At 40.5% G+C, this 19867-nt stretch overlaps 1 protein-coding gene across 6 annotated transcripts in view; it reads right to left on the reverse strand.

Annotated features, from left to right (window-relative positions):
- The window catches only part of sugt1 (SGT1 homolog, MIS12 kinetochore complex assembly cochaperone), a 183742-nt gene that overhangs the window by 71841 nt on the left and 92034 nt on the right, over window positions 1-19867 (reverse strand). For all 6 annotated transcript variants that reach the window (XM_072263500.1, XM_072263501.1, XM_072263499.1 and 3 more), the window contains one exon: window positions 12591-12698. In XM_072263500.1, the coding sequence (XP_072119601.1) occupies window positions 12591-12698 (108 nt within the window). The remainder of the gene's footprint in view (window positions 1-12590; window positions 12699-19867) is intronic.

The following is a 19867-nucleotide window of genomic DNA, read 5'->3' on the forward strand; positions in this document are numbered from 1 at the left end:
TTCAATGCCTAGAACTAGATACAATGCAGGCCAATCTTGTCAACCTGTCCACGTACTGTGTCAAGAATCCATCCTGCACATACCTAACAAACTCTGCCCCATCTAAACCTCTTGCACTAATGAGATGCCAACCTATATTAAGGTAGTTGAAGTCACCCTTGATAACAACCTTTTGTTTTACGTTTTCAAAATCTGCCCACCAATCTGCTCCTCCGCGTTCCTTTTGCTCTTGTAGGTGACCTATAGAATACTCCCATAGTGATGGCTCTTATATTAACTCTGTGGATGACATCTTGACAATGACGCCTTTTCTGGAGGTGTGGTACAATCTTTGATTAGCAACGCCACTTGGAACATCTAAACCCCAGAAGATCAAGCAGTCATTCCTCCCTTGGGACAGCCAAGTCTCTGTAATAGCCATGCTATAGTCCTATTACTGATCCATGTTCAAAGTTCATCCTTGCTGCTGATACTTCTTACATTAAACACATCTCAACTCATTTGACTACATTTATACCCTCTTCATGCCCATTACTCCTCACCGTCTCTATACATCCACATTGTCTTATTTACAAATTCTATACTTAAGCTGCCCACTTCAGGTAGAATTTACATCTTATTATAGTGGCATATATAGTCCACAAGGGCTCTTTCAACTAATGCCTTAAATGCAGCATAAATTCCACTTGCACTAGTAGATGGATTCCAAAGTTTCAACAATTCAAGAGAACCAGTGAGCATTTCCTGTATATACTGTTCTACAGTTACACATTTCAAAAGAACTACTTAGGCTCTTACCAAATGTAGTAGGCAAATGCTTCAAATCCGATTAATGGAGAGATTACTTTGCTTACACTTTCTTTTGCATTTCATTACAAAGCTCAAAATAATCAATGAAAAGAATTGGGAGGAGGGGAAAGAAAGACTGTTTCCACATTGTTCAAATCTCCATTCCAGTGAAGCAGATGAAAAATCATCAGATATCATCACTTTCCCCAGAGCATTAGTACAAAATCAGCTAACAACTAATCTTTCAGAACACAATAAAATTGGAAGAGAAGGTCAACTGACCCTTCAAGGCTACCCTATTATTTAGTATGATCATTGCTAATCTAAGCTGGTGTCAACTACTTGAGTCAGTTCTCCATACTACTCTATTCTTCAATTTTTCAAATATTTATTCACCTCCAGTTTAACTACTTCTAATGATCCAGCTTCCCAAAAAATCGTTTCACAAAAAAATCAGTTTGCTTCCAAACATTTCTCTTTCATGCAAAATCTCATTGCATATAAATCTTTGAAGAAGCTATAAGTGTTTGTATATGCCAAATGATTTACTTGAGTTTGAGTAGGTTACTCTACTAAATAAGTTACTCTATTTAAATATTTGACTTCAGAAGGAGTAGTGGACCACACGACCCAATTTACAGCGGTGGTGTGCAAGTGGAACAGGTCAAAAGCTTTAAGTTCCTCGGAGTCAATATCACAAATGACCTAACTTGATCCAACCAAGCAGAGTTCACTGCCAAGAAGGCCCACCAGCGCCTTTACTTCCTGAGAAAACTAAAGAAATTTGGCCTGTCCCCAAAAACCCTCACTAATTTTTATAGATGCACCGTAGAAAGCATTCTTCTAGGGTGCATCACAACCTGGTATGGAAGTTGTCCTGTCCAAGACCGAAAGAAGCTGCAGAAGATCGTCAACACCGCGCAGCACATCACACAAACTAATCTTCCAACCGTGGACTCACTTTACACCACACGCTGTCGGAGCAGTGCTGCCAGGATAATCAAGGACACGACCCACCCAGCCAACACACTTTTCGTCCCTCTTCCCTCCGGGAGAAGGCTCAGGAGCTTGAAGACTCGTACGGCCAGGTTTGGGAACAGCTTCTTTCCAAGTGTGTTAAGACTGCTGAATGGATCCTGACCAGGATCTGGGCTGTACCCTCCAAATATCCGGACCTGCCTCTCGGTTTGTTTGCACTACCTTACTTTCCATTTTTCTATTTTCTATTTATGATTTATAATTTAAATTTTTAATATTTACTAATTTTACTATTTTTAATATTTAATATTTGTAATCCAGGGAGCGGGAAGCGTAGAATCAAATACCGCTGTGATGATTGTACGTTGTAGAATGAAATGTTTGGCGACAATAAAGTATACTTAATATGCAATTTGACACATCCAAATTTAAGAGGAAAGGCTCAACAAATCATTGTTTACATACGGAACGTGTTGCAAAAGGTGAAGCATTTATCATAACCAATTTCAGCCGAAAACAACGAGTAGAGCTCAGTTTTTCCAGTGGTCCAAAACAATTTGATGCTTTACCCAATGTCATTCTATTGAAGTGCCATTAAAACAGAGTGCTTAAGACTACAAGTCCACTACTGTGGCAGCTGGGCTAAAGGCCTGTGGAATGTAATTGGGAGGACTTTTACCCAAGGTATTTCAACAGCAAATATGGCAACAAGCTGACAGTATGCAAAATCATTCCAGGTAGTTCCCACCCTGAAAGACCATTTTCACATGGACAAGAACATTGCAAGAAAAAGACGATGGACAAGAATGAGAACACTGGTAACAGTCAGTAAGCAAGGAATCCAAGCACAAGCTGAACATTAAGGCATTCCAGAAGGACCTAATGCAACAAAAGGAACAGACTGAAAGAATCAAGAGCTTGTGTTTTTTTTAAACAGTCAAAATTCACCTGAAGTTTCTACTGCATTAAAATTTACAAAATAAATTAGATATAATTTCCAGTGCTATTTTAACAATTTCAGTAAAACTGAAAAAAAAATCAGTACCAGTATTACCATACATTTTCCCAGAGCAAATGTATAAATCCAAGAACATACATATCAGCTGACACAAATCATCTATACAGGTGTCCCCCGCTTTTCCAACGTTCACTTTACGAAACCTCACTGTTATGAAAGCAAACAACTGGAATTCTGCAGATGCTGGAAATTCAAGCAACACACATCAAAGTTGCTGGTGAACGCAGCAGGCCAGGCAGCATCTGTAGGAAGAGGTGCAGTCGACGTTTCAGGCCGAGACCCTTCGCCAGGACGTCCTGACGAAGGGTCTCGGCCTGAAACGTCGACTGCACCTCTTCCTACAGATGCTGCCTGGCCTGCTGCGTTCACCAGCAACTTTGATGTGTGTTGCTGTTATGAAAGACCTACATTAGGTCCCTGTTTTCGCTAACAGATGTTTTCACTGTTACGAAAAAAGGCAGTGTGCGAAAAAAAAATCAGCATGCGATAAAAATCAGCGCGCACCCTGAGCAGCTGCTCTCCCCCGGATTCGGAACGGCATTCTCGCCGGCATTGCTTAAATACATGCCTGTGAGCAGCCGTTAGCAAGATGAGTTCTAAAGTATCGGAAAAGCCTAAATGAACTCGTAAGGGTGTTACACTTAGCGTAAAACTATGCATAATTAAGCATTTCGATCGTGGTGAACGAAGCAAGGACAAAGTGAGTTTGGCTTGTGGAAGTTGACGAAGATGATGTTGAAGAGGTTTTGGCATCTCATGACCAAGAACTGATAGATGAAGAGCTGATGCAATTGGGAGAGGAAAGGATAACAATCGAAACTGAATACAGTAGCAAACAGACCGAAAGTGAACTCGTCCAGGAACTGAACGTGAAGCACCTGCTTGAGATTTTTGCTGCAATGATAAAGTACGACTTTAATTCTGAAAGGGTACGTCAGTTTAGGGCATATTTGCAGGATGGGTTGAGTGCTTACAAAGAACTGTATGATAGAAAAATGCGCGAGGCTAAGCAGTCATGCAAGCCTTGCACATCAACCACAGCAGACGACGAACCTTGACCTTTGACATCGAGGGAAGCAGACAAGATGACCTGCCTGCCCTGATTGACGATGAGATGACACCCCCGTGTCCCACCACCACAACCCCCGGGCCACGGACAGATACATTGCCGTGGAGAATGCAGCGGTAGCCGAGAGGCACCCAGCACATCTTTAAGAAAAAAGCCAAAATAAACATGCTAATTAATTAGGTGCCGCCCGGCACGTAATTAATTAGCTAGTTTATTTCGGCTTTTTTCTTAAAAGATGTGCTGGATGTGTCCCGGCTACCACTGTACCCCTGCATTCTTTGCGGATCAGTATCAGGTCACTGCTTGGAGGTTGGGGGCCACTGCACCACCCAAACTCCGACAACTCAGCTGAACACACCACTATCAGTGTGTTCGGTGCCGTCCCAATTCTGGTAAGTGATACTACACTGTACATACATTATTTCTACTTTGTATCGGCTGTGCATTTTTACGTGTTATTTGGTATGATTTGGCAGCTTCACAGCCTAAAAGTTACTGGAGAGAGTGTTTTGCCAACAGCACTTGTGTAAGATTTTCTGCCGAGAGCGCCTGCGCCGTGTTTCTGCCAACAGCGCTTGTGTGAGATTTTCACTACAGGGATCTGTGCAGGCAATCGTTGTAGAGAAGTATTTCTAATTTATATAGGCTGTGTATTTATTATATCATTCCTGCTTTTGCTATATGTTACTGTTATTTTAGGTTTTATGTGTTATTTGGCATGATTTGGTAGGTTATTTTTGGGTCTGCGAACGCTCACAAATTTTCCCCATATAAATAAATGGTAATTGCTTCTTCGCTTTACGACATTCCGGCTTACGAACTGTTTCATAGGAACGCTCTACCTTCGGATGGTGGGGGAAACCTGTATTGTAACTTCACAGTATGGCACACAAAATGAAATTTTTCATAAATAATCACTTTGCCTTTGAACAATTATCATCTTGTGATTTTCATGCAAAAAATAAGCTCATATCAGCATAACAAGCAAATTTTTAAAATGCTCTTATTTTTTCTTCTCCAATTGGCAGTAGTGAATTGCTTCCAAATATCTTAATACTGCATGTTCAGCTGGTACCTGGATTAATCACTTACTGACTTACTGTCACCGGTTTTCTCATTCTTGTCTAATGTCCTTTTGTTTTTACCTATGGGAAATTGATCTCCATTCTATGATTGGAAAATGCCTGGACCAAGTTTACACATTGCCAGCTAGTTGCCATATTTGCTGTTGAAGAATCTTGGGTAGAGACCTTCAGCCCAGCTATCTGAATAGTAGACTGGCCCTTGCTATGTCTTGTGCACTCTGTATTTTGGTGTTATACCAGTAGAATTACGGTGTCTGAAGAATAACATGACATTGATTTGGACCTCTGGAACAAAGTTGAATTTGCTAAGACAGTCACTTGAACATGGAACAGTACAACACAGGAACAGACCCTTCAGCCCACAATGTTCTGCCAATCCAATTAAATTAGTACACAACAGGCCAACTAAACTAATCCCTTCTGTCTACACAATGTCTATATTCTTCCATTTCCCTCAGTCGTGACCCTAAATGTCTCTTAAAAATCCATAATCTATCTGCTTCGAACACCCCAACCCCAGGCAGCATATTCCAGGCCTCCACCACTAAGAGTAAAAAAACTTGTACCTCACATCTCCTTTGAACTTACTCCCTCTAACCTTAATGCATGCCCTCTGGTATTAGACATTTTAACCCTGGGATAAAGATACTGTCTGCCTACACTACCTATGCCTCTTAATCTTATAAAACTCCATCAAATCTCCCCTCAGCATTCACTGCTCCAAAGAAACAATCCAAGTTTGTCCAACCTCTCATTATAGCACATGCCTTCTAACCTAGGCATTATCCCTCCAAAGTATTAATATCCTTCCTATAATCGGACAACTAGAAATGTATGCAATACTCCACATGCTGCCTAACTAGAATTTTAAAGTTGCAACATAATTTTCTGATTTTTGAACTCAATGCCTTGACTAATAAAGACAAACATGCCATATGCCTTCTTAACCCTCTATCAACACCTGTGTAACCACTTTCAGGGAGCTATGAACTTGGACCCCAAGATCCCTCTAAACAGTGGACTGTCTCTTTACATTTGACCAACCAAGGTGCGACACTTTACATTTGGCCAGGTTTAACTTGATCTGCCATTTCTCTGCCCATATCTGCAACTGATCTATATCCCATTACATTCTTTACCAGTCTTCTATCCTATCCACTACACCACCAATCTTTATGATCCCTATGGAACACCAGAATCACAGACCTCCAGAGAGAAAAAGTCCCTTCCAATAATACCCTCTGTCTAGGAACATATCCATATTTATATGCTTGGCACTGATCACTACTTCCTCCATGTCCTCCTTAATAAATACATCAGGATTTACTGAGGACCTCATTCACATCTTCCATAGTCAAGCAAATGTTCCTCCTTTTATCCTTTGAGTGGTCCTACCATCCCCCTAGTTGCCCTCTTTGTCCTCTTGCTTCTAATGTATGTCTAGACACCTTGGGATTCTCTTTAATTCTACTTGCCAAGGACTTTTCATGGCCCCTCCTGGCTTTCCTAAATCGCTTCTTGAGTTCTTTTCTGGCTTCCTTCTAATCCTCAAGGGCTCTGTTTGATTCCAGCTTCCCAAGTTTTACATACCTTTCCTTTTCCTTCTTAACTAAATTCATCATCTCCCTCCACATCCAAGGCTCGTTTACTTTGCCATCTTTGTTCTTCCTTCTGACTACAACATAGCTGTCCCATGCTCCGTGCAATTGGTCTTTAAACACCTTCCACATGTCAATTATGGCCTTGCCCAAAAACAACTGTTCCCAATTAACTCTCCTTAATGCTCTCAGTATTTGCTTTGCTCCAATATAATACTCTCCTGCAAGGAACATAATTATTATTATCTATAGCTATCTTACAACTGAAGGAGTTGTGGTAGCTGTTCTCTAACTGCTCACCCCATGAAAGGCTGGTCTCCCGGCCAGGCTTATTACCCAACACCAAGACCAGTACGGCCCCTCCTCTTGTTGGACTATCTACATATTGAAGGAAAAACACCGCACCCCCACCTCAGAAACCTAAAAAATTCTACCCATCTAAACCTCTTGCACTAAGGTCCCGGCTGATATTAGGGAAGTTGAAGATCTCAAGGTTTTTACCCTTTTCTTTAATCTGCCTGTATACCTATTCCTCAATGTCCCAATGAGCCCTCCACCTTGTCCCAAGTCCTTGGCTTTGCTTGCCAGTCAGCAGCTGGGGTGGGTCGAAGCGCTCAGCAGAGGATGGTGCTCGGAGAAGCTGTGTCGGAGGCTCGAAGTCTTTGGACAGACTCTGAGTACACTGCGGTCGGGTGCTTCTAGTGGTGCTGCATCGGCAAGCTGGCGGCGCTTGGAGGTTCATGGCAGGGAGAGTTCCTCCCTTCTGCCACCTGCGTGAGATGATGAGCCTATCGGGACTTTGACACTTTTTTTACTGTGCCAATGGTCTGCTCTTTATCAAATTATGGTATTGCTTTGCACTGTCGTAACTACATGTTATAATTATGTGGTTTTGTTAGTTTTGGTCTTGGTTTGTCCTGTGTCTTCTTGTGATATCATTCTGGAGGAACGTTGTATCATTTTTTAATGCATGCATTTCTAAGTGACAATAAACGAGGACTGAGTGTCCTCATAATCTAATCTAATCTCAGTGATTTACAGGTAAATCATTTACAACCATAACTCAGTACAGACCCATTGATTAGAGTCTCTCAGGCAACTCTTAAGTCAGCTTAGAGATCATAACTACGTATGCAGGATCACCATTTTAAATTTGAGGACAAGAAATGATACATTATATTCAAAGGCCGCCTAGATATTCTAGGATATTATTACCCAGGGCCATTCAAGGTACATGAAGTGAAAGAATGAATGATCCACCAGAAAGCAGACAGAAGATATTGGTAATGCAGAAATCTCCACAAGCTGGTTGCACTTACTAATTTGTTGACAGACTTGAATATCAGAGTTCATGACAGCTGCTTGGAGGCAAGAGTTAGATCTCCAACAACAGAAAAATATTTCACAAGGAGCAAAAATAAGCAAAACAGCATTTTCTATAACTGCAACTATGCCACTCTGTTGTCAGAGTAAAGGATATCACCAAGCCAATAAAGACATTCTCTGCATAGGGAAGTAAAACAGCCAGAAATTGAAGTTCATATCAGAAACTAGGACATACATAAACTATCCATTAAGCCTAATTTCAGAGCATGTAAAAAGATTAAAAACAGATTAATTTAACAAATTATTGTAGGATAAAAACAATGTACGCTGAGAATTTTGAACAGTTACTTTTAAAAAAAATTATTTGCCCATTTTTGGAATCTGGCCAGCATTTACTGTCCTTCTCCCACTGTCATTGGAGTGGCGGTGTTGCCTTTTGTACCGTGGCACCCCTCCTAGTGAAGGAACTGTTGTATGTGAGCTTCAAGATGGTTACAACCTGGAAGGGAATGTGCAAGTGGGATGATCACATGCACCTGCTGTCCTTATACTTTTTGATGATGGTCAAGGGTTTTAAGTTGCTGCCAGGATTAGCTTTAAGTAATTGTGTTGCGTTATCTTTTGTAGATGGTATATATTGCAGATATTGTCCGCTGGTAGTGTGGGAAATGAATGCCAAGAATGATTAATGGATGCCAATTGTGCTGGCTGCTTTGTCTTACATAGTGTCAAATTTCTTCAGTTTATGGTGCTACTCTTCCGGGTAAGGAAACATTCCATCACACTCCTAACTTGCATCTTGCAAACAGTGGAATGGCCATTGGTGTCAGAATACCCTTTCTCCCACTTACTCATTTAGCTGCTCTAGGTCAACAGGCCAGGCAGCATTTATAGAAAAGAGCAAACATCTAACATTTCAGGGCAAGAGCCTTCATCAGGTCTGGAAAGAAACAAGTCCGAGTAAGAAAGTGGGGGTAGGGGAGGAAGAACTCCTCCTCTCCTCACCTTCTTACCACCTTGTACTTCTTCCTCACCTGTCCTCACCATCATACTCTGACTTCTCTTTCTCCTGCTGAAGGGTCTTGGCCTGAAATGTCCACTTTACTCTTTTCCATAGATGCTGCCTAACCTTCTCAGTCCCTCTAGTATTAGAGGGTGTTGCTTTGTATTTCCAGCATCTGTAGATTTTGTCACGTTTGCCATCTTCTTCTGAGGTAGGTTTCCAACTTGAGTACTTTCCATTGATTCCAGTTTTACTAGGGCACATTGATGCCACACTTCATCAAATATTGCACTGATGTCAAAGGAAGTCTACCAGAATTTAGCTCAAGTAGAACTTAACTTTAACTTCGACGAAGGATGTGTTAAGACCTGGAGCTGTGGGTTCTTGGTGAAATGCAAATAATGTTGGATTAAGGTCTAAATGGCTATATAAATTGTTATTTTTTGTAATTTAACTTTTTTAATGCTTGTTTATATTTGTAAAATTATCAGTAAATTGTAAAACAAGTGGTTCTGTGCTGATCTAGGCAGCATCCTGGCAAACATTATCTGATCCCTTTCCAAAGCCTCCAAATCTGTAATGGGTGACCAAAATGATCACAGTAGTCCATGTCCAGTCTACTTTTTGTCAACAGGAAATACCCAAGCAATTTTGCACATTATTGTTTAGTAGATTCCAATGTTGTAACTGTTGACTAAAGGTGCAGTTAGTTCTGACTACTTTTTCAGTACTAGGATTTTGCCTGATTTCATAGCCCTTCTTATACCTTGTTTTCAACAGTTTCTTGACATCAAATGGAATGAATCAAATTGCCTGCAAAGTGATTTCTGCAACAATGGGGATTTCAGATTGAAGCCACAACAAATCATCTATTCAGCATTTCTTGCCAAACACTACTGTAACTGTTTCAGTCTCATCTTCATCACTCACATGTTGGACCCTGCCACTGTTGATTGGATATTCCAGGCACCTTATGTCCCATTAGCTATTTAACCACTTATAAGATGCTGGTCAATCTAATCTGTTCTGAAATATTTAAATCTGTCTATTGCATGCCAAGCTGATTAATACGCATGCAGTCTTGCAATGAACCTTCACTAGTCTAGCATCATATTTATGCCTGATGCTATTCCTAGCATACCCTCTATACTAATTAAATGAAGTTTGATCCAAAGACTTGGTAGTAATGATAGATTGAGGGATATGCTCAACCATGAGGTAACAGCATACATTTCTGCTCTGCTGATAGTGATGGTGCATAATGCAATGTTGCTAGATTGTATTTTAAATCATACTCACTGAGAATAGTATAAAATGAGAAATCCTGTCAGAAAACCTCAAAGGCATGTAACAAAAACAGTAAAATTTTAAACTAATTATCCTAGATGAAAATAAAAGTACAACAAAATGCAAGAAGAGGAATTTTTGATATTTCCAGTGTTCTCAATAAATCGGTCATTAGATCAGTAAGAAAACAGTTAAAGAAAGCAGTAAATGGATACATTCTGCCCAGAAAATGCAGGCCTCATCCAATTCAGCCATTACCACCTCATCAGCTCATTCTTGACTACCTACACAATAGAAAACTAAGCTGTGGTGCTATGAAGTGGCATTTACTGATAAATAATATGCTCACCAGTTTTACCAGGAATGCTTACATTGCATCCTTAGTGTAAAACACAGCCCAAAGAGCTGAATTCTAGAGGCAATCTTAGAGTAACTACCCTCATTTGAGCAAGCCTGGCATCAAGCATCAATGGCATCAAGAGTAAAGCATCCCAATGAATGGACTCTTCCAAATCATATAAATAGAAACACTGGAAGGCTGCTGCAGTTGTTAAATTCAATAGCCCCCAGCCCCAGATTCAGAAGCACTTCCAGTCAGTTTTGTAGATAAATATGTCTTTAAATTCTTTATCAAATGATCCTTTAGTGTATGCACATATCCTTACAGCTTCCATGACAACCAACACTTACAGCCAACTGCCAACAAAACTCAACCAGACTGGCCAGACATAGCCAAGCAGTTCCTTAGAACAGGGAGCTGAGGGCCATGAGAAAATTAAAAAAGCTGAACTTTGGCTTGTGTGAAAAACAAATCTACTAAAATAGTTTGGCCAGACCTTCAGTCCAAGCTCAGACATTAGTGATACTATGCCAAGAACGGGTGCCAATGACCATAATGCCAGACCATCAATAAGTGATTAAATATTCAATACAAATATGAGTCCAAGGGAAGAGAAATGATGGAAATGAATGGAGCCTTTGGTTCCCGTCTTTGAACCATTCGGAGGATTGTGTTCCCAGCTTCCCCCAAACTTATTATCCTTTGACCAGCAGTGGCCCACCCATCTTGCTATCCAAGTGGACAAGTCAAGTGAAGTTTCTGGCAAGTTAAAGCAGATCCCACCATCATCATTAAGCCAAGTAGCAGTAACTCCACTCGGGTAGTCAGCAGCAAAGAATCTCAACAGCAGCCTCTGAAGTCAACAAGAACCACAACCAGCAAAGGCCTACTCTGATGTCTAATCAAGGAGACAAAGACAGTACTGCCCTCACTTGAGGAAAAAAGCCTACTTTTGCAAAAAATGCCTCTGACTGGCCCCAAGCTCAACAGATAGACTATTTGTCCAAGTCTCATGTACTAAAAATGTGTGCACTGCATTTGCACCAGGATCTGACTACTATCCTTTGTTTGCCTTGAAGCAAAAGGTACCAAGTAAAACACACAAAGGGATATTAGTGGTCAGAAATGTAAGAACAGAAAAATACTGTAATAATGAGAGATCAATGACTAGGTACCCTACAGCAAAAGACTCGCTTCCCAACTCCCCAAAATAGTCCATGATCTAACAAGACATACATTAGAAGAGCAAAAGAATACCTCTATTCAGTATAACACTTCACTTGCTGGACATGTTAATTCCATTCCTCTGTTTAAAAACCAGAATTCCTGGTGCCTACACTTCAAAAGCCAATTAAAAAGGATGTCATGTTACCAAGTTCTTTCATACCATGCTAATTATACTCTGATCAAGTCTTTACCAATAAAAATGCTCTTGGCGCCAAGTGGAGCTCAACAAACAACACTGAAGGATTATTTTCCTTTTTCTTGCCCAATCAGAGCTGCCACGGACAGCACATATTATCCTCTTCTATTTGGACCATAAGACATAAGGGCAGATTTGGAATCGAATCTGTTCCACCACTCAATCATGGCTGATCCTTGCCCCCCCACCCCACTCCGCCCTTCTCCCTGTAACTTGTACCTGAGAAGCCATGAAAAAGAAGTGCTCATATTTATCCACTGGTAATGTGGTATGGTGCCTGACAGTACAAGCAATGAAAAATGAAGGAACTACATAGATATTCCTTGCAAACACATTAACTTGAACAAACACTGAAATCATCACCAGATTATGGAAGTCAAAACCAATCTGTGCAGTGCAATTGGTATTTAGATCTGTTCAGAAAATACTATTTATGAATTAAAATTAGCTTTTGCACAAAGTTACTCAATCTGCATCAATTAGAAAGCTACCAAGATTTATCAATTTATAACGTACAACATAGATAATTTTCATATACAAGTACAGCAACATTACAAATCAAATCAGAAGTCCTGATAAATTTTGTACATGACAATCATTAAATCAGAGTAGTTTTAAATAGTCCATGATTAATAATATGAAAACTTATTAATTCAATTTATTTTAGGCCATACCTTTGTTCCCAGCACTTTGACAGCACAACACTGGGCTATTATAGGATGTAGAAGATTAAGTTTCAAGTTATATTCTTCTTCTGATGAAAGCTTCACTGATGCACTCACCTATAAAATTAAATTAAAAATTATTCAATCATTTTATTACCAAAGTTGATCTTGTGCCTCCCTTCTTGCAAGTAAGCTACAGAAAAAATGCAGTATGTATATCATGTTAATTCTTTGATGGAAGCACCTCTCACTATCAATACTGATTTTAGTCTTACTAGCTTTTACTACATATCTGAAAGGACACCATGAGCAATCTCCTCTATTCCAACCCCACTCCCACCACCTGATCTACACCCAAGTCAATTTAAGGGGTAAAGATAGCAATTTGGGTAGAGACCGATATATAGTTTACGCCAGAAGAACAATACCAAATGGCACATAGCATTGCTGCAGGTAGTTGACTGTCTCACAAATCCATTTCAACTCTGGCATGGTGTTTACATGGTGTGGGCCTCCCCCACATTCTCTGGATTACTTTTGCATCCCAAAGATCTGCTAGTTGTTAGGTTAATTAACAACTACAAATTATCTCGTGTAGCTGGCTGGGGGCGGGGGCAGAAATAAGAGAACCAGTTGGAGTTGATGGGCATGAGAAAAAGCAAGATGCAGAGAAATGTAGTAAATATTGTTCTGAGAGCCAGCACCAACTTGATAAACTGAATGACCCCTTCCTCCATCACAGGAAAACAAGGAGGGATGCCAACTGGGAAAGGTCTAAAGCAGCTAATTTGAATTTTATATCTGCCTGCCAATGATCTGAAGCAAGAACAGATAGAGTTGATGGTGTTCAGGTAAAGTGTTTTACCTTCATTTTGTAGATGCTGGTGTAGAAAATATCATAAGGCCAGCAGGGGAACCCACATCACCTTTTGGGAGACCGTGGAGCCATACAAGTGCTGACAGAAGTTTGGAGGCAAAAGCCACAAGTTTTCTTTTTGCAACTAGACATTGCTTACCTGCACAAGCCTGAATTAAAACCTTCAAATGCTCCTGCCTACTATAATGACATTCAATACAAAATACAAATGTTCACAATAAATCATTTTATTACTCATGCTCCAAATTACCTTTAATACAACCACAAGCCTATGAGACAAGGTTTAAAGGATTTTGAGTATTTTAGTACTTCATGAATTTATGCTTTAGACCTGAAAGCACAACCATTCTGCTGGTTCTTCTAAAAGCACATCTTGCATGTATGAATAATTGACTTAAAACCGTAAAATCTAGAAGAATTAGGCAATTCAGCCTATCAAATCTGCTCTGCAGTTCCATCACAGCTGATTATTATCCCTCTAAACCCCATTCTCCTGCCTTCTCCCCATAAGCTCTGACACGCTGACTAATCAAGAACACATTAGCCTCCTGTTTAAATATACTCATGACTCGGCCTCCACAGCTGTCTGTGGCAATGAATTTCACATATTCACTACCATCTGGTCCAAGACTCCCCCACTATAAAATACATTCTCTCTACATCTACTCTAGACCCTTCAATATTCGACAAGTTTCAAAGAGATCCTCCCTTATTCTTCTAAACTCCAGTAAGTAGACGTCCAGAGCCATCAAATACTGCTCATACAACACCTTCATTCCTGGAATCATTCTCATGAACCACTTCTGGACCCTCTCCAATGCCAGCATATCTTTCCTCAGCTAAGAGGCCCAAAACTACTCACAATACTTCAATTGTGGTCTGACCTATGCTTTATAAAGCCTCAGCATTACATCCTTGCTCATATACAGTGGTGCTAGAAAGTTTGTGAACCATGTAAAATTTTCACTTTTTCTGCATAAATATGACCTAAAATGTGATCAGATCTTCACACATCCTAAAACTAGATAAAGAGAACCTAATTAAATAAATAACCAAAAAACATTGTACTTGCTCATTTATTTATTTATTGAGCAAAATAAGCCAATATTACAGGTATCTATTGGGAAAAAGTAGGTGAAAGAGTCCCCGAAGTTGAATGACTCAGCGTCGGTGCCTCCATTACTATGAGAATGGCCTTGGTTGGAGTTGAAGAACCAGATCTTACACCTGGTCGCGTCACTTCAAGAATGACCCCGGCATTGTCAGCTGGTTCTGCCCAAGGAGTATCGGAGGATGGCACTGAAATCACTTCATGATGATTCTGGATATTCGGTGCCAGTAAAACCGGTCTCTGAGCAATCCATAAGTCTTTTCCATCCCCAAATTTAGTCACGTCCTAATGACGTTGAGATAATTCGCCAACCCTTCCAGCAAAACACAAAGCCCAATCCACGTGTAGGCTCCAAGTCGGGCTCTGAGAGACGGACCTAAGTAGTTATGGTGCCCAACGGTGACTCCTTTGCTTGCATCTTCAAAATCAGTCCTATTTGCATCTTTAATATCTCTAATTTTCCCTTTCAAGGTTCTTTTGAAGACCCTGACCTGGAGTTACACACTGACTATGGTTCTTTGCAGGAATGGGACCCGCTCTTGGGGTTCCACAATTGGCCGCTATTCAGCATGCCAAAGTCTCGGCCTAAGATTTCGGCACAGTTTCAGAAGCCTAGGATCTCGAGTAACTGGAGACGGGCGAATCAAGGGTTGGTGTCGCCACAGGAGATCCGTGTGTCGTTGGGGGAGTTGGAACATCTACTGTATGCCTGGGGAGCCGGGATTCTTGCAATCTCCAGGCACAGAGCTCTAAAAAAGTGACGTAACGGACTTTTAACATCGTAATCCAGTGAGTTGTTTGTTGTCTCCCCACGTGCTGAAAAATGGAATTCTTCCTTATTAGGAGAGAGAGAGAGAGAGAGAGCCTGCAGCATGTCAAATTATTGGGTGAACAATGTAGTGTTTGGGGTAACTGCAAATCTGTGTCTTTGCTATTGCTTTGCTCACACTTGAGTGCTGGTAGCGGGTGTACTTTATTTTTTCCAGTGGGGGGGGGGAGGGGATTGTTGCTCGCTGCCGCTTACGCGTGGCAGGGAGGGGAGCTGGGGGAACTTTGGGGTTCTAATATTTAACTGTCGTTCATTCTTTGGTGCACTCCTCTGCTTTTGTAGAAAAAGCATTTCAGGATGTATATTGTACACATTTCTCTGACATTAAATGAACCTTTGAACTTTTGAACTTCTGGGGTAATGCTGTCTGCAAAACCTGTTTGGAGTCAGGTGTTTCAACCAATAAGATGAAACTGGAGGTGTGAGTTGTAAAGGTGCCCTGCACTATAAAAAAAAGACACAAAGTCAGGTTGTTGATAGAGCCTGCTCTTCTCAAGGAAGATATGTTTATCTGCTCCATGCCTCCATGAAACAATTTTCTGAGGAACTTAGAAGAATTGTAGAGATGCATGAAGCTAGAAAAGGCTACAAAAGCATTTCTAAAGACCTTGAGTGTTCATTAGTCCACAGCAAGAGTAAATGCCAAAGGGAGAAAATTCAGTACTGTTGCTACTCTCCCTAGGAGTGGGCATCCTACAAAAATCACACCAAGAGCACAACATGAAAAAGAACTCAAGGGTGACAGCAAAAGACCTGCAGAAATCTTTAGAATTTGCTCATGTGTCCACTATAAGAAAAACACTGAACAAGAATGGTGTTCATGGAAGGGCACCATGGGGGAAACCACTGCTCTCTAAAAAAAAAACATTGCTGCACCTCTCTTTTGCAAAAGACCATTTGAATGTTTTACAACACTTCTGGGACAATATTCTATGGACAGATGAGGCAAAAGTTGAACATTTTGGCAGCAATGCACATTGCTATGTTTAGGTCCCTCTGCAGCCTCCCTTCTTCCTTAACACTATCTGCCCTCCCAACTACTTTGCATCATCTGCAAACTTAGCCAAAAAGCCATCAATTCAATCGTCCAAATTATTGATATACGATGTGAAAAGAAGTGGTCTTAACACCAACACCTGCGGTACACAGCTAGTCGCTGGCAGCCAGCTTGGAAGTGCTTTATAAATATTGCCAACTGATGTGAAAAAATTGGCATTTACTGGACATTTTAAACACAAGGTCTATTACTATACAATTTTAAAACCAAATAACTATTGAAAAATAGATTCCATTGATTCTATTGGTATACTTGGATTTACTGTGTATGCCTGCAAAAATGATTCTCAGAGTCGTATTATGGTGACATATGTACTTCGACAATAAATTTACTTTGAACTTAACTAATCCATTACCTAGCAGTTTCCTACTCCCTTTTTTCCATTTGTATTACTAAAAACAAAGTCTGAACTCGAAAGAATAGAGAAATAGGAATGAAAAAATTTTATTGACCTCTAATGATAACTTTTTAGCATAGCTGTTGATGAAGCCCTACATGGGCAGGCCCATTCACGCGTAAATAACATCAAATCAGCTGAGGCTGAAGTATGTGGGTGTAAAAGTCAAACTTTGATTGAGCTGAAAATAAATTCAGCTAAAGGATGACTGGCTGCAAAAAGCAATAATTTTGAATGTCTCAGACAAAACCAACCGATTTAAGGGTTGAAACAAAGATTTTAAAATAATGAAGAACACTAATTAACACTTTGGAACAAGTTTAATGTAAATTTCCAAATAATTTTAGTCCCTTTCAACTATTTCTCTACTTCCATGCTAATTCTCCAGTTCTTTCCATTTATTCATTTTTATTCTATCACTAAAGGGTGGTGGTGAACCTCCTCCTCCAACTACTCAGTGCTGCTGGTAAAAGTACCACTACCATGCTCTTAGGTATGGAATTACAAAATTTGCAGTGTCATGCTAGGGGAGGTGGAGTTGGCAGAAGCAGTGATATATTTTCACATCTTGCTGATTGCAAAATTCCTTTATACCTGCTGGCCTTGCTTTTCTTAAGATGTAGAGACTGTATGCCTAAGTCTAGGTGTTGATAGTAGTCCAGAAAAGCTTCTGAAATATTGAAGCTCTTAACCTTCTCGAACTTTGCAAAACTGATATAACAGGTGTGTGCACTGTCCAACCCCACCTCCCCTGCCCCCAATCTTCCAGAAGGGAGTTTGATTGAGAAAAAGACTGTTGTCATGACACAATGCCACTAGGCTATCTCTGTCCTATATTCAGACACATCATTATTTGACATTGAGCCCATGACAATGGTATCATCTACAAACCTGTAGATGGAGTTGAGAATCTGGCCACAGTTACGAGTGCTTAAGAGTAAAGTAGGAGACTAGGGCTACAGCCTTGTGGGGTACCAGTGTTCAATACAATTAAGACAGAGGTGCTGCTGCCTATCCTTACTGATTGTTGGTTATTGGTCAGAAAGCAAGGATTCAGTTGCAAAGTGAAATGTTGTGTCCCAGATCTATGACCTTGCTTGGAATTTTAGTACTGAAAGTACAGGATAGTCAATAAACAATAGTGTCACATTAGTGCCTTTAGGCACTATAAGCTCCACAGATGCACGTAGGGGCAGGGAAATAATTTCCGCCATTAACCTTTTCTCAGCTGTCTGCAAGTTGCAGTGCGTGAAAGTTGTCTGAGAGTCTGGATCTGATATGTGCTATAAAAATTCTCTCAAAGCACTTCATTATGGTTGATGCCAGATTCATCACACAGGGGTCATTAAGGAATATAACTATTTTTCTTAGGTACCAGGATGATAGTGGTCTTCTTAAAGCAGATGGGAATCTCAGATTGCAGTAGGGAGCAGTTAAAAATGTCTGCGACATATCCCCATCAAGTTTAGGTGCACTGAAGGCTGTCAGGGTAGGTGATGACATTCCATTCTCCTTCTGGTCAAAATATAATAGAATCATGAATATCATCATGAAGGAATGCACTATTCTCAGGAATGATACCTATCGACTCTAATATACATTTATTCCTTTAGAGATACAGTGTGGAACAAGCATTTCTGGCCCAGTGGGCCACATCACCCAGCAATGCACCTATTTAACCCTAGCTTAATCACAGGACAATTTACAATGGCCAATTAACCTACAAAATGGTTTATCTTAAGACAGTGGGAGGAAACCAAAATACCCAGAGAAAGCCCACATGTTCACAAGGAGAACATATATACTCGTTACAGACTGCAGCAGGATTTAAATCCCGGTAGCTGGTGCTGTAAAGTTTTACGCTAACTGGTATAGTACCATGCCACCTCCTTTTTTAGGCTTTTGGAAACAAGTGAAGAGAAACATTTGGGGGGGGGGGGGGGAAATAGCATTGAAAATTAGGCATAAAGCAGAATAAAGATAGGAGGGGAGGTTGGTGGGGTGAAAGACACACAAACTAGGGCAATATTAAAGAAAAAGGAGGGACCTGTGCTATCATGGGTAAGGATTGCTGTACTTATATCCCTGACGAATCCTCAAATATTACTGATCAAACTAAACACATAACCCAAGAGATCCAGAAAATTCGAGATGTTCATAGTAAGTTACACAGTTTTGGGACCAGTAAGGCAAGGGAATGGCCCTGGCCCTTTAATATATTTGGGACTTCTGGGGGGGAGGGTGGTGTTCTTGCATTTCGGAAGTCTGACTGTATTAATTGCAATCATTGTTTGCATCTTACGGTGCCTTTGGCCGTGTTTTATGTCATGCTGTAAAAGTAATAGTCTGTTATAACATGTTATCATAAAATGATAAAAAAGGAGGGAATGATGAAGTTGTAAGGGAATTGGGATAGTAAGGTGTTAATAATTTCCTCAAAAATGTACTCTGTCAGCGTGACTGAGCGGTGTCTGCCTGGCAGAATTGTCTGGTAAACTGCTTCTCTGTTTTAATCAAGGACGGAGCTGTCTGATTCTGTAAAGTAACAGATGTGTGTGTGTGTCTGATAAAAACTCCTAGGCTGACTACTCCTTTCTCTAGCCCTCTGTACCTTGTAGTTCCACAACTAAGAACCAGAAAACAACTCTACATGTGGATAATGATGGTCTCTTTGAACTGTATAAATGTTGCTGTATGTAACCTGCTGATAGAGATCCAATGCGAGCCCCCAGGGGGAGAGGAGCTCTGTCCCTCTGGTGTTCGGCTCCGCATGCCTCTCGCCGGCTGAGTTCGAACAAATAAACTGGTGAAAAGAATAAAGTAAAGAACTGTTTGTGGTGTAGTTATTGGTCTGGCAAATTTAAGTTCACAGTTAACTCAAACAAGAGAAAATCTGCAGATGCTGGAAATCTAAGCAACACACTCAAAATGCTGGAGGAACTCAGCAGGCCAAGCAGCATCTATGAAAAACAGCACAGATGACATTTTGGACTGAGATCCTTCAGCAGAACTGGA

This window comes from Mobula birostris, chromosome 7, assembly GCF_030028105.1.
Source record: "Mobula birostris isolate sMobBir1 chromosome 7, sMobBir1.hap1, whole genome shotgun sequence".
Lineage (NCBI taxonomy): Eukaryota > Metazoa > Chordata > Chondrichthyes > Myliobatiformes > Myliobatidae > Mobula > Mobula birostris.